Source organism: Bubalus bubalis, chromosome 2, assembly GCF_019923935.1.
Source record: "Bubalus bubalis isolate 160015118507 breed Murrah chromosome 2, NDDB_SH_1, whole genome shotgun sequence".
Classification (NCBI taxonomy): Eukaryota; Metazoa; Chordata; class Mammalia; order Artiodactyla; family Bovidae; genus Bubalus; species Bubalus bubalis.
Window position 1 is genome coordinate 46,619,609 of NC_059158.1, and position 12,376 is coordinate 46,631,984.

Sequence of the window (12,376 nt, forward strand, 5' to 3'; positions counted from 1 at the left end):
AGTCCAGAATAAAAAGAAAACAGATAGTAGATAAAACAAAAAGTAGATAAAATGATTATGTAGGGGATATTATCCTAATACTATTATGACAGAATATTTAAAAAAAAAAGTTTTTAATATGGCAAGTTTTATCAACTTGTATAATGAGTGTGGTAATACCATTAAAACCCAATAATTTTTTGGCATATTCGGTAAGAGAAATCCAAAGTGAAAAATAAAAACTATATTCTTTCATGGCTCACTTTATTTCTCCAGCCACTCGCAGTGTCTGGTAGTGACCACACAGTAAATGCTCAGACATACAAGGCAGCATGGAACATTTGAGAAGCTATAAATGCTCGAGGACATCTAGATTACACATGATGAAGAATATGAGAGTCATGCTATGAGGAACCATTCAAAGGATGAGGTAGAGAAATGACTGGACTGGAATGGTGCATAAGGCAGAGTAAGGGGTGTAAAGAATTTACCTGAATAAGATGAAGGCAGACTGACTATCTGATGAGCTGGTCAATTCGCAAGATGAGAATCAATGATCTATGCAAGAGTGGATGTGGGAGAGTGAAATTGAGGCTAGAAAAGGAACCTATCGTGAACCCAAGCTTCCTAGTATGGGTGCCATTGTGGATGGTGGAATTGCTGATGAAACAGGTGGTCCAACAGATGAGGAGGACAATATTGATGATAATATTATATGGAAGTGTGTCTAGAACATTTAGGTGGAGAAAACAGCATCTGTAACTAAAATATTGAAAAATAACAAGATTGCATTAGGTATCTGAGAATCATCAATCTCGAGATTTTAGTTAAAACCATAAGTACATGGAGTTGTCCACAAAGAGTATGTAAAATGAGAATGAGAAAAGTCTGAGGACAGAACCTAAGCTACAAATACACTTGAACAGAAAAGTAAGAGGATTCTGGGAAGAAAGCCATGAGCAGAAAATATCAAATGAAGAAGTATCAAGAGGATTAGAAGGGAGGGTGGCCAAAAGAAAAACGTTTCAAGAACAAAGTGACAACAAAATTCCCAACAATAAAAGCAGGCAAGATGAAGTCTTTAAACTATTAAGTTCACGTTATGGAGATTATTTGGGTGCATTTTTCAGAACAGTTTCAATGGAGCAATAGTCATAACAATAAATTATAAATTGAGAAATAAATAGGCAGAAATAAAAAAAAGAGGGCAAATACATACGCTTTGTTTAAGAATCTTATATAAAAGAAACAAATCGATAGCTGGAGGGGAGGTTAAGATTCATTCTTGTTTTTTTAATGACTTAATCACATTTCCATTGTCAAAATTCTGGTCTTGATCATTAATAACTTAGGCTTGAAGTAAATAACTACCATGTTGTCATATTGCTATTTCTGTTGTTCTCTTATTGTTGTTATTCAAGCTGTGGGGCTATGCTTGAACAAGTCCGCTTCCCAAACCACAGATTGCACGTATCTAAGAGAGCTCTGCCTAAGTGATGCCGATGATTGTAAACATGCCTGGAGAATAATGGAAGATGCCTGCAATGTGTCAGGTAAAACAACTTGTTTAAAATGCACTCAAATACCTTCTATTTACTGAGATAAAAAATAGGAATTGGTCATTTTTTTGCACTGTCTTAGAAACTAAGTTTTCTCTAAACACCTTACTTAAACTTGGTATTCAAGTGATTCACTTTCACTTACTTATTAGTGAATTTAGATACTTAAGAGTATTCTTTTTTAAAATTAGCTATTTTTGGCTGTGCTGGGTCTTTATTGCTGCACACAGGTATTTTCTTGCTGTAGAGCATGGGCTCTAGGCAAATGGGCTTCAGTGGTTTTGGCACACAGACTTGGTTGCTCGTGGCATGTGGACTCTTCTCAGACCGGGGACCTGTGTCCCCAGCACTGGCAGGCAAATTCTTAACCACTGGACCACCATTACTCAAGAACCTTAATGCCCTGACACTGCAGGCAACTCTTTGCAAGGTTTCAGATTATTCTTTTACTTACGTCACAATGTATGATGCTACAGTTATACACATGCCTCTCATAAACATGACAATATTTTTTCAAATAAAATTTTTTGTTTATATGTCACTATGATGTTTGTGAAAATCAAACACACTATTTGCATGTATGTAACATGAGTTTTGAGCCTGGTGGGCTGCCATCCGTGGGGTCACACAGAGTCAGGCACGACTGAAGTGACTTAGCAGCAGCAGCTGCAACATGGGTTTTATATTCTTTCAACATATATACTATCTTCCATTTCAACTGTGTCAAGAGCAAGTTAAAATATATTTTTATTTTTAATTTGTCCTACTTTCCAAACATGTGAAGGGAGGCCCAAGGGGTTAGAGAATGTGAAGATTAAAAAATCACTGTCATTTGTTTCAAAGGAAAAAAAATCCTATCTATGTCAAGTAGCTGAATATATGTTGAATGAGAGCATTATTGTAAGACTCCATTCACTAAAAGTAGATAAAGAGATTAGGTAGGGGTTAATATCCCAATACTATTAGGATAGAACATTTCAAAAAAAGTTTTTTCTAACATGACAAGTTTTATCAACTTGTATAATGAGTGTGATAATACCATAAAAAACCAATAAATTTTTGGCATATTCAATAAGAGAAATCCAACATGAAAAATAAAAACTATATTCTTTCATGGCTCACTTTATTTCTCCAGCCACTTCATAGAAGAATAAATTTTGTACTGCTTAGGACCCTTGTCTATCTGCCTGTGCTCTGTCTACCTTCCGAAGATGTAAAGTGAAGTGTGTTGGATTAAGAGGCAACAATCTATAGTTCTGCCAATGTAAAAATTTACAATCTCCACTATCAGAGCTCCTGTCCAGCCACAAGATCTCAAGGAATTACATAGGCTATAGATAAGGAGTGAGATTTCTTCTCTTCCATGTGCTTGAACAGGGTGCATGCGATGCTCAAATGCCAGAGAAAGTTATCTATCTCTATTCAACATTCTCATTCAGGCAGCTCAGTTGCTCAGTCATGTCTGACTCTTTGTGACCCCATGGACGGCAGCACACCAGGCTTCCCTGTCCATCGCCAACTCCCAGAGCTTGCTCAAACCCATGTCCATTGAGTCGGTGATGCCATCCAACCATCTCATCCTCTGTCGTCCCCTTCTCCTCCTGCCTTCAATCTTTCCCAGCACCAGGGTCTTTTCAAATGAGTCAGCTCTTCGCATCAGGTAGGCAAAGTATTGGAGTTTCAGCTTCAACATCAGTTCTTCCAATGAATATTCAGGACTGATTTCCTTTAGGATTGACTGGTTGGATCTCCTTGCAGTCCAAGGGACTCTCAAGAGTCTTCTCCAACACCACAGTTCAAAAGTAACATTCTCATTACAGTTCAAGAAAAGAATTTCAAAGGCAAATTTTCTCTAATAGCACAATAATTTTAAGATGATAATAAAGGACACTGACAAAAAAATCCCATTATTTGTTTTGATAATGAAGCTCCTTGGTATATTTTATAAGGTAACTTAAACTATTGCATTCATTGTATCATAAATTATAACACATTTATTGAATTTAGTATACAAATAGCAAATTTGTATAAATATACAAATACAAATTTGAATAAATATACAAATTTATAGTGAATGGTAAGACTTGCATAATTATACCATGCATGAAGCTTAAATAGAAATATTCTCAAATATACAAATCAATGTACTCAAAAAGTTTTATTCAGGAATAATGAATAAAAGAAAATAGTTAGGTAGATGAATAAGGCTTTCTATATTAAAGCAGAGTATGAAATGTTGGTAATTACAAAAGATGCAATAATATTTACTGAGTGCTTTCTAAGTGTCAGGACCATGTCTTTTTATATGATAAATTTAAAGCCACTTGGATGTCTCTTACTATAATCTTGGAATGGCATATAAAATAAAATAGCAGATTAAGATCAAATAGCTAATAAAATTGCTAAACAGACAAAATAGCTAAAATTAGAGAGTATTCTGGTTGCTTCATTTTAAAGGCAGCCATAATTATTATTAAAGAGCACAAATTGACATTCTATGTGAGGACAAAGTTCTTTTAAAATACAGGAAGTTTTAGTCTATTTTAGAAAGAAAATACTGGGGGTGAAAACAGTAGGAATATTTTTGTTTTGTTTTGTTTTTGCTTGAAAAGTCAATTACATGAACATGCTGTAAGTAACCCCAGATAATTTCACTCTAATAATGAATTACTAAAATCAAGATATTAAAAGCTTTGGGTAGGAGGTGCTACCCAAAGGTTTAACATAGTTTGGGTAGGAGGACTCAAAACTTTTATTCAGATTAACATCTAGAATGTTATATGTTTGACTGTGAAATCCAGGCAACACCTGCCAGATGAAGAATTCATCCAGCTGTGACCTAAGTATCCAGTCCTTAGTGGAAAGCAATTTACAATTTAAAGATTGTCTCTGCTCTGATGACCTTTACTGCACTTTTAACAAATTGCTTGGGAAAAAATGCATCAACGAATCAGGTAATACATTGTTATATGAAATGCTTACAGTCACACAAAAGAAAGTACAATGCCAAAAAGAACCACAGCTATGTAGTTTGATGAATTCTTTTGTTTTTAATCTGGTGATTTGATCAGTTCTTCATGTAATTTAAGGTTCTGTCAAGTGTAGGTCTCAGTAAGTATATGACATATTTCTATAATCACTACCCACAATTTCAAGCTTCATTGAATAATAATTTATTAGAATGATAGATTCACTCATTCAGTACCTTTATTTGTAAGGCTCATTATGGCTTTGTACAAGACTTAAATGATAAAAGATAAATAAGGTACCATTTTTCTTGGTAAAGGAAACAAGACCTCTTGAGAAAGATCAAAGTGTAACCACTTACCTAGCATTGTGCTTGCCTTTGCATGCTGCTGCAAAGTCGCTTCAGTCGTGTCCAACTCTGTGCGACCCCAGACGGCAGCCCACCAGGCTCCCGCATCCCTGGGATTCTCCAGGCAAGAACACTGGAGTGGGTTGCCATTTCCTTCTCCAATGCATGAAAGTGAAAAGTGAAAGTGAAGTCGCTCAATCGTGTCTGACTCTTCGCGACCCCATGGACTGCAGCCCACCAGGCTCCTCCATCCATGGGATTTTCCAGGCAAGAGCACTGGAGTGGGGTGCCATTGCCTTCTCTGTGCCTTTGCATAGGCACATTTAATTATTTAATATGCATTTATTTACTACATACTCCAGGTGTCGGCCTGATAGTGAAGTAAAGTGAAGTTGCTCAGTCATGTCCGACTCTTTGCCTACCACGCTCCTCTGTCCATGGGATTTTCCAGGCAAGAATACTGGAGTGGGTTGCCACTTCCTTCTGCAGCGAACCTTCCCGACCGAGGGATGGAACCTGGGTCTCCCGCATTGTAGGCAGAGGCTTTACCATGTGAGCCATCAGGGAAGTCCTGGTGTCATGTGGTGAAATATGTCATATGGTGAAGTAGTAGTATTCAAAATAGTCGGCTCATGTCTTGAGAGTATGTGCAGATTTTCCAAGGGATGCGTGGGATCCAGTAATCCGAAAGTCATCAGCTTCTAGATCCTCAATGTCTCTATGTACACTCCCCAAGAAGTGGTTAGGAATGCACCTGTTATCAGAGAATTCTCACCTTTTCTTTTTCAGAATCACCCTTCCCCCACTTTATAAGAGAGAGGTTTATCTCTCATCTGTCTTAAATGGTCACATAGCCCAACCTCTCCAATTTTTCATAGTAAACTTACTAGACAGTTTCCTGTTCCATCATTTTGCCTTTTCCAAAATTTCATATAAATGAAATTATATAACATGTAGGCATTTGAGCCAGTTTTCTTTTATTTAAAATTATCCATTTGTGATTCACCAAAAAATTGTCCTCTTTTTTGAGGAGTATCCCATTGTATGGTTATTCCTTGAATTGATTATCCATTCGCCACTGAAAGTCACTGGCATTGTTTCCAGATTTGTAGAGATTATAAACCTGCTGTAAATACTCACCCACAATATTTGCACAAATATGTTATTTCTCCTCAGTAAAAAATTATTGGGTCATATAATAAAGCGTATGTTTAACTTTATAAGAAACTTTCACACTATATTTCAAATTTGAAGTAACCATAAATGTATGAAAGTTCTGGTTGCTCCACATTCAGGCCAGGACTTGATTTCTGTGTTTTGCTTTTTTTTTTTTTTTTTGTGACATTTCAAAACATGTTAATGGTATCACACCTGGATTTTAATTTACACTTAAATAATAATAATGTTGACCATATTTTCATGTGCTTATGTGCCAAAGAAATATATTATGTGGCTTCAAAATTATGTGGCTTAGGTTTTCTATTTTAGGTGTATGATACTTTTTTAGTCAATTTTTATAAGTGATGCAAGTTAACACTCAGATGTGTTCTATTGCCATATGGATATCTAATTGTTCCATCACATTTGTTGAAGATAGTTTCAGTTTTCTCAAAAGATCACTGGGCTGTATACTGGTGGCTGTCCTCCCAGTTTTTCCAATCTGTCCCAATGATGTATGTATTTCTATACTTTTGCCAATGCTCCACAGTCTAATTTATTGCAGTTTCATGAGATGTCTTGAAAGCAAGTTGTGTAATTCCTATCATTTTTTTTTCTTTTAAATAATTTAATTTGAAAGATATTTGTTGGATTTCTGTTGAGTTTTTATTTTTGTTTGCATTTTACTCTTTATTGTAGTTTCTGTCTCTCTAAGTTGTTCTTAATATTCCCAAATTGTCCTTTAAACATCTAGAAGGATATGATGTCATTTTCTTGTTTGCTGCTGCTGCTAAGTTGCTTCAGTCGTGTCCGACCCTGTGCGACCCCATAGATGGCAGCCCACCAGGATCCCCCGTCCCTGGGATTCTCCAGGCAAGAACACTGGAGTGGGTTGCCATTTCCTTCTCCAATGCATGAAAGTGAAAAGTGAAAGTGAAGTCGCTCAGTCGTGTCCGACCCTCAGCAACCCCATGGGCTGCAGCCTACCAGGCTCCTCTGTCCATGGGATTTTCCAGGCAAGAGTACTGGAGTGGGGTGCCATTGCCTTCTCCCATTTTCTTGTTTAGGTACCAGAAATTCATGTCCTTTTCTCCATCTTTTTGTCTCTATCTCTATTTCCCTCTCTCTATTTTTACTCTCAGTTTCTCTCTCAGTTTTGTTCTACATTATTTTGTTGTTGCATTTGATGTGACTTGAAATTATTGATTTGACTCATCACTCTTGGTTTCTTAAGATGAAATCTTATATCACTGATTTGAGATTTCTTTTCCTATTTAAACATCTCATTACATAAATTTCCTTCCAAGTGGTGTTTTAGTTACATCCTCTAATTTTAAATTAAATAAAAATGTGTTTTCATTTTTATTAAGTTCAAAATAGTTTCTTATTTTACTGCTGACTTCATTTTTGATTCAAAAGTTATTCATAATACCATTTTTTAGTTTCGAAATATTTGAGCATTCCTTAGATATCTTTGTTATTCATGTCTAATTCCAATAGCATTATAAAATATATTTTATATGATGTCAATTCTTAATTAAAATGATAATTGCTAAATATCACCTATACAATGTGCTAAACATGAGATGATACTTACTTGAGGTTATAGAGAAGAAATAACGGTTCCCTGGTGGCTCAGACAGTAAAGCGTCTGCCTGCAATGCAGAGGACCTGGGTTCTATCCCTGGGTTGGGAAGATCCCCTGGAAAAGGAAATGGCAATCCACTCCAGTATTTTTGCCTGGAAAATCCCATGGATGGAAGAGCCTGGTAGGCTACAGTCCATGGGGTTGCAAAGAGTCAGACACGACTGAGCAACTTCATCTGAATTTTTTTTTTTTTTTTTGAATGGTGTCTCAGAAGCCTTCAAAGAAGAAATGACAGACTTGGGCCTTTTAGGGTGAATTGGACTTCTTGGGCAGATGAAATAAAATGATATTCCAGATGGAGGAAACAGAATGAAGCAGGAGATATTGAGAAGAAACACATTCTTGATTAGGCTGGATTATAGAACAGAGGAGTCAGGAGATGATACTGGAAAGAAATCAGACTTTTGAGGAACTACTAATGCATTTTGAACAAAAGAATCTGGAATCAGTATTTTTCAGAACTCCACTGGGGGTGGTTTAGAGGATGGAATGGAGGCAGGGTAAGATACAGGCCAAGGAGAAGAGCCAACAGAATAATTTGGGAGAGATGTGATGCGTGTCTAAACTTCTGCACTGGTGCTGAGGACTCCATGGAGAAGAGACGCTTAAGAAATGCTTATGACTTATAATCAGTGGGAATTGGCTACCACCAGATATGAGGATCGGGGAATGTTATTAAATGTGTGATACGAGTTGCTGGCTTGGGACAAGGGTATCACTCTGTGTGGAGACAGGGCTGAAAGGCAACGGTGGTGAGTTATATTTGGAGAGTTTGCATGGGGGTGGCACACTTTGGCACATTTGTGTTAGAAATGTCAGTACTTTGCTTTACATTTCACATGATGAATATACAGTTTAGAAAAAGAGATGATAGGGCATTTGGCTGGCATTTGGAAACATGCATCTTGCATTGAGTACAAGCAAGATTTGTGAGTCAGTGGTTTGTAAGAGGCAGATACAAGCATGCAGGAGGATAAGACTGGTCAGAAAAAGATGTGAAGTGAGAATATAAGTATTTTTATAATACTTTCATGACCTAGTTGAAGAAATCATAAGGAAGATTTTAAAGACAGAAAAAAGACCCCACAGGAAGAATTTTCAAGCCAATGACAGAGAAAGACATAGAGAAAATAATCAACAGTAAATGTAGAGAAGTAAATAAGATAAAGAATAAAATGACATTAGTTAGCTAATGAATAGGCCTTTTCTAGTTTTAGACTGAAGTAGGCTGAAACAAAAGCATGTAAAAATACTAAAATTATTTGTTGACTTTTGTTTCCAGATGGTAGGACTAGTTCATTTATATCTCAATAACCATTTCTATCAGACCAAGATGCAACAAAATATAGATACCAAAATATAGGTACATACAAATTTAGAGCACTTAAGTTGAAATCAGTCCCCATTTTTGAACCATTTTTTCCACAATAGATACTTAATAAATGCTACTCTGTGGTAATATTGATAAGGCAGGGTACAGAAACCCTGCACAGAAGACCAGAATGATCTTACAAATGCACTTCATGACAGACCTGCTCTGACTGTGGTCTTTACACAGAGTATTAGCTGCTTGCTTATAATTCAGCTTAGATTGAAAAAGGAAGTGACAGTTGAAATCTTGTCATGTCAACTGCAGCATCTTCCACCAACTCTTTCATCATCACTCCATCAGGATATGATCTTTCTCTCTCTCCCCCTCATTTGCATTCCCCAAATATTTCTCAACATATAACAGACATGTACTTTTCTATTCTTTATTATAGATTATAAGGTTATTGAGCAAATCAGTTTTTATATTTTTTCTTTTTTTTTCTTAATATGACAAATATTCAACACAGTGCCTGACATCTAGCAACTGATCAATAAATATATAATTAATTTGTAAACATATTTTGAGTATCTAAATCATGTATTCATTCATAAAATACTAATTATTCAGTTAATAGGTGTAGATACTAAGCACTGGAAGAGGGATATAAAGATCAATTAAGAGACTCCCTGCTCTTGGTTACCTTAAAACATAGCAAAGTAAAATTGACATTTAGCCTGATTATTTCATTTAGCCTAGATTAATTATTTCAAAATATATAATTACCAATATAATGGAACAAATTATGTGCAGATGGCATTAATTCATATATATCCCATCCATGCAAGTTTGCATATGCTGTCTGAAAGGGGTAGGAGAGATGGTTTGTGTTCCAGCAGAGAAATCTCACTTAAATAATTACAACAATTCATGTGAGTTGTTATTTGATAAATGTGTAAAACTCTACTGCAGTGTGTGTTTCAAAACACATGCAGTAAAGAGGCTGTACTCTGAACAGCGCTTCTAAGAACGTCCTGGTGGTTTTTAAGTAAACATTTTCATATTATGAAGTTGATTATATTATCTTTAACTTGCATGCATGTATGCGTGCTAAGTTGCTTCAGTCGTGTCCAACTCGGCGTGACCCTATGTACTGTAGGGGCAAGCAAGTGTTCATTGTGGAGGTCCACATAAGAAGGACCTCAGAGGGAGATGAGACATTTTAGAGATAGACGGTATACTACTGAAACCTTAGGTCAAGTAAGGATTCTTACACTGAGGTGGTTTTTATCTTCTTCCTATAAAGTTTATATAATTATGGATTTATTGGAATTCTCTAGCAGAACATACATTCTCTATGAAGGATATAACTTTCAAGAGGTGGAAATTGGTTCTTGGGGGTGGGCAGAAAACTTCTTACATGTATAAAGTGCAGATATATATACTGCCCCTGAATAGATACACAATAAATCTGTGGAATTAAAAATTCATGAGTGGGCAAGAGAATTAGGAAAAACACTGTCTTTAAAAAAAAGGCTTCTTAAAGGGGAAATAATGAAAACTGTGGAGAAACACTTCAGTATAGGTATATTTCTAGGAGGAAATAGAAATATACAAAGTTTATACAAAGAGAAATAATGGATGGTAGCTCAGACAGTAAAGAATTTGCCTATAATATGGGAGACCCAGGTTCAATCCCTGGGCTGAGATCTCCTGGAGAAGGAAACGGCAACCCACTCGAATATTCTTGCTTGGAAAACCCCATAGACAGAGGAGCCTGAAGGGCTACAGTCCATGGGGTCATGTAGAGTCAGACAGGACAGAGAGATTAACACTTTAGCTTTTCCTAAGCATTGTAAGTTACAATGATTTCTACCAATCATCATCAAATGTAATGAAAAGACAGAAGGAAATCATGAGGATGAAATAGCAAAAGAAATTGAGCATTACCATTATGCTTTTTTATATAAACTATAAATAAGCAATATTTTTATTTCAATTTTTTAAAAAATAAAAGTCATTTGTAATAGTTTTCTTGAAATAATGTCTTCGGTGGTTTTTGAAAAACAGTCAAATATTTATAAAATATGTTCATGGACTTTTTAGGAAACATTAAGAGGGTTTTAAATGAGCTTCTTTAAATTTAAACTAAATGAGCTTTATTTAATTTTAGTCATTTTTAAAAATAGAGAAGAATCAGCACTGTCCTCGAATTTGGCTTCACACTCAAACATCACAGAGTGGCTCCATGAGAAAGAGACATCATTAACAACGGAAAAAAAGAGAGACTGCATCGTGGCAGCACATATCTGCCAGGAATCTGAACATTGTGCTCTTTTGTATAAGAGTTTCAAGAAAACCTGCAGGAGGGAATCAGAACAATGCAAGACCCTTGATGGAAGCCACCTCTGTGCAGTGTTGAGAGAAGGTCTGCAAGAAACAATCTTGTGGAATTGTCAGTGCAGTGACCCTTTGAAAGCAGAGTGCACTGAAATTTGGAAAAGCTTGTCTGAGGACATTTGCATAAAGGATGCTCAAACAAATCCAGTTCCATCCTTCATTGAAGACAATGAAAATGAACTCAACCTGGGCATTGTTTCAGGTCAGTATGTAAGGGAAGAATTTTAGAATCTTAAATATAATCACAAGTACCAACTGACTAAAGAATAATTTCTGTCCCAGCTCTGTCATTTCTGCCTGTGCTTCTCCCAGAAAGTGAAAATTTTAAAAATATATATATATTACTATGACTATGTCTAAAAGGGATTATGAAGAAAGATGGAAATGCCAAAATGTTTTAAAATAATGTGTTTTATTCATCCATTCATTGAACAAGTACTTATAAGACACTGAAAATGTGCTAAGTCCTAAGTCTGGTGGATTAAAAAAAACAATGCAATAATAATAACACTGCCCTTTATTTTAAAAACTTACTGTTTTTAAGGGATTTAAAAATTAAAGAAATAGATAATATAGTAAGGGATGATTATTTATTTATATAACAGATATTTCTTTGGTGCCTACCATGTCCTTGGCTGTGTTCTAAGACCTGGGGAAAAAACAGTTAACAAAGCAAACAAAAATCACACACACACACACACACACAAATCATTGTTCTCTAGGACCTTATACTCTTCACTGAGGAGTGTCTCGGTTAGTTTCTTTGGAAATAGACATTGAGACAGAAGTTTGCATACAAAATAGTATTAGGCTGGGGGCTCAGGAACAAAATCTAGGATGAAGTGGGAAAAGCAGGATTAGGGGGTGGGGCAAATTGAAATGCAAGGCAATGACCACAGCAAACTGAGTTGACTCCACAAGAAGTTTAGCCCTGGAATGGCCCTTTAGAGATGCTGCCTCTTTGAGCCCCTCAAATGGACTAGTCCTTACATAGGAGCTGTCCCCTG

The 12,376-nt window shown here is 36.0% G+C and overlaps 1 protein-coding gene across 1 annotated transcript in view; it reads left to right on the top strand.

The window, feature by feature from the left end:
• Positions 1 to 551: 551 nt before the first annotated feature.
• The window catches only part of GFRAL (GDNF family receptor alpha like), a 68,565-nt gene continuing 56,740 nt past the window's right edge, over positions 552 to 12,376 (top strand). Inside the window, exons 1-3 of the mRNA XM_045162079.1 lie at positions 552 to 651; positions 1,401 to 1,532; positions 4,334 to 4,492. Of these exons, the coding sequence (XP_045018014.1) occupies positions 552 to 651; positions 1,401 to 1,532; positions 4,334 to 4,492 (391 nt within the window). The remainder of the gene's footprint in view (positions 652 to 1,400; positions 1,533 to 4,333; positions 4,493 to 12,376) is intronic.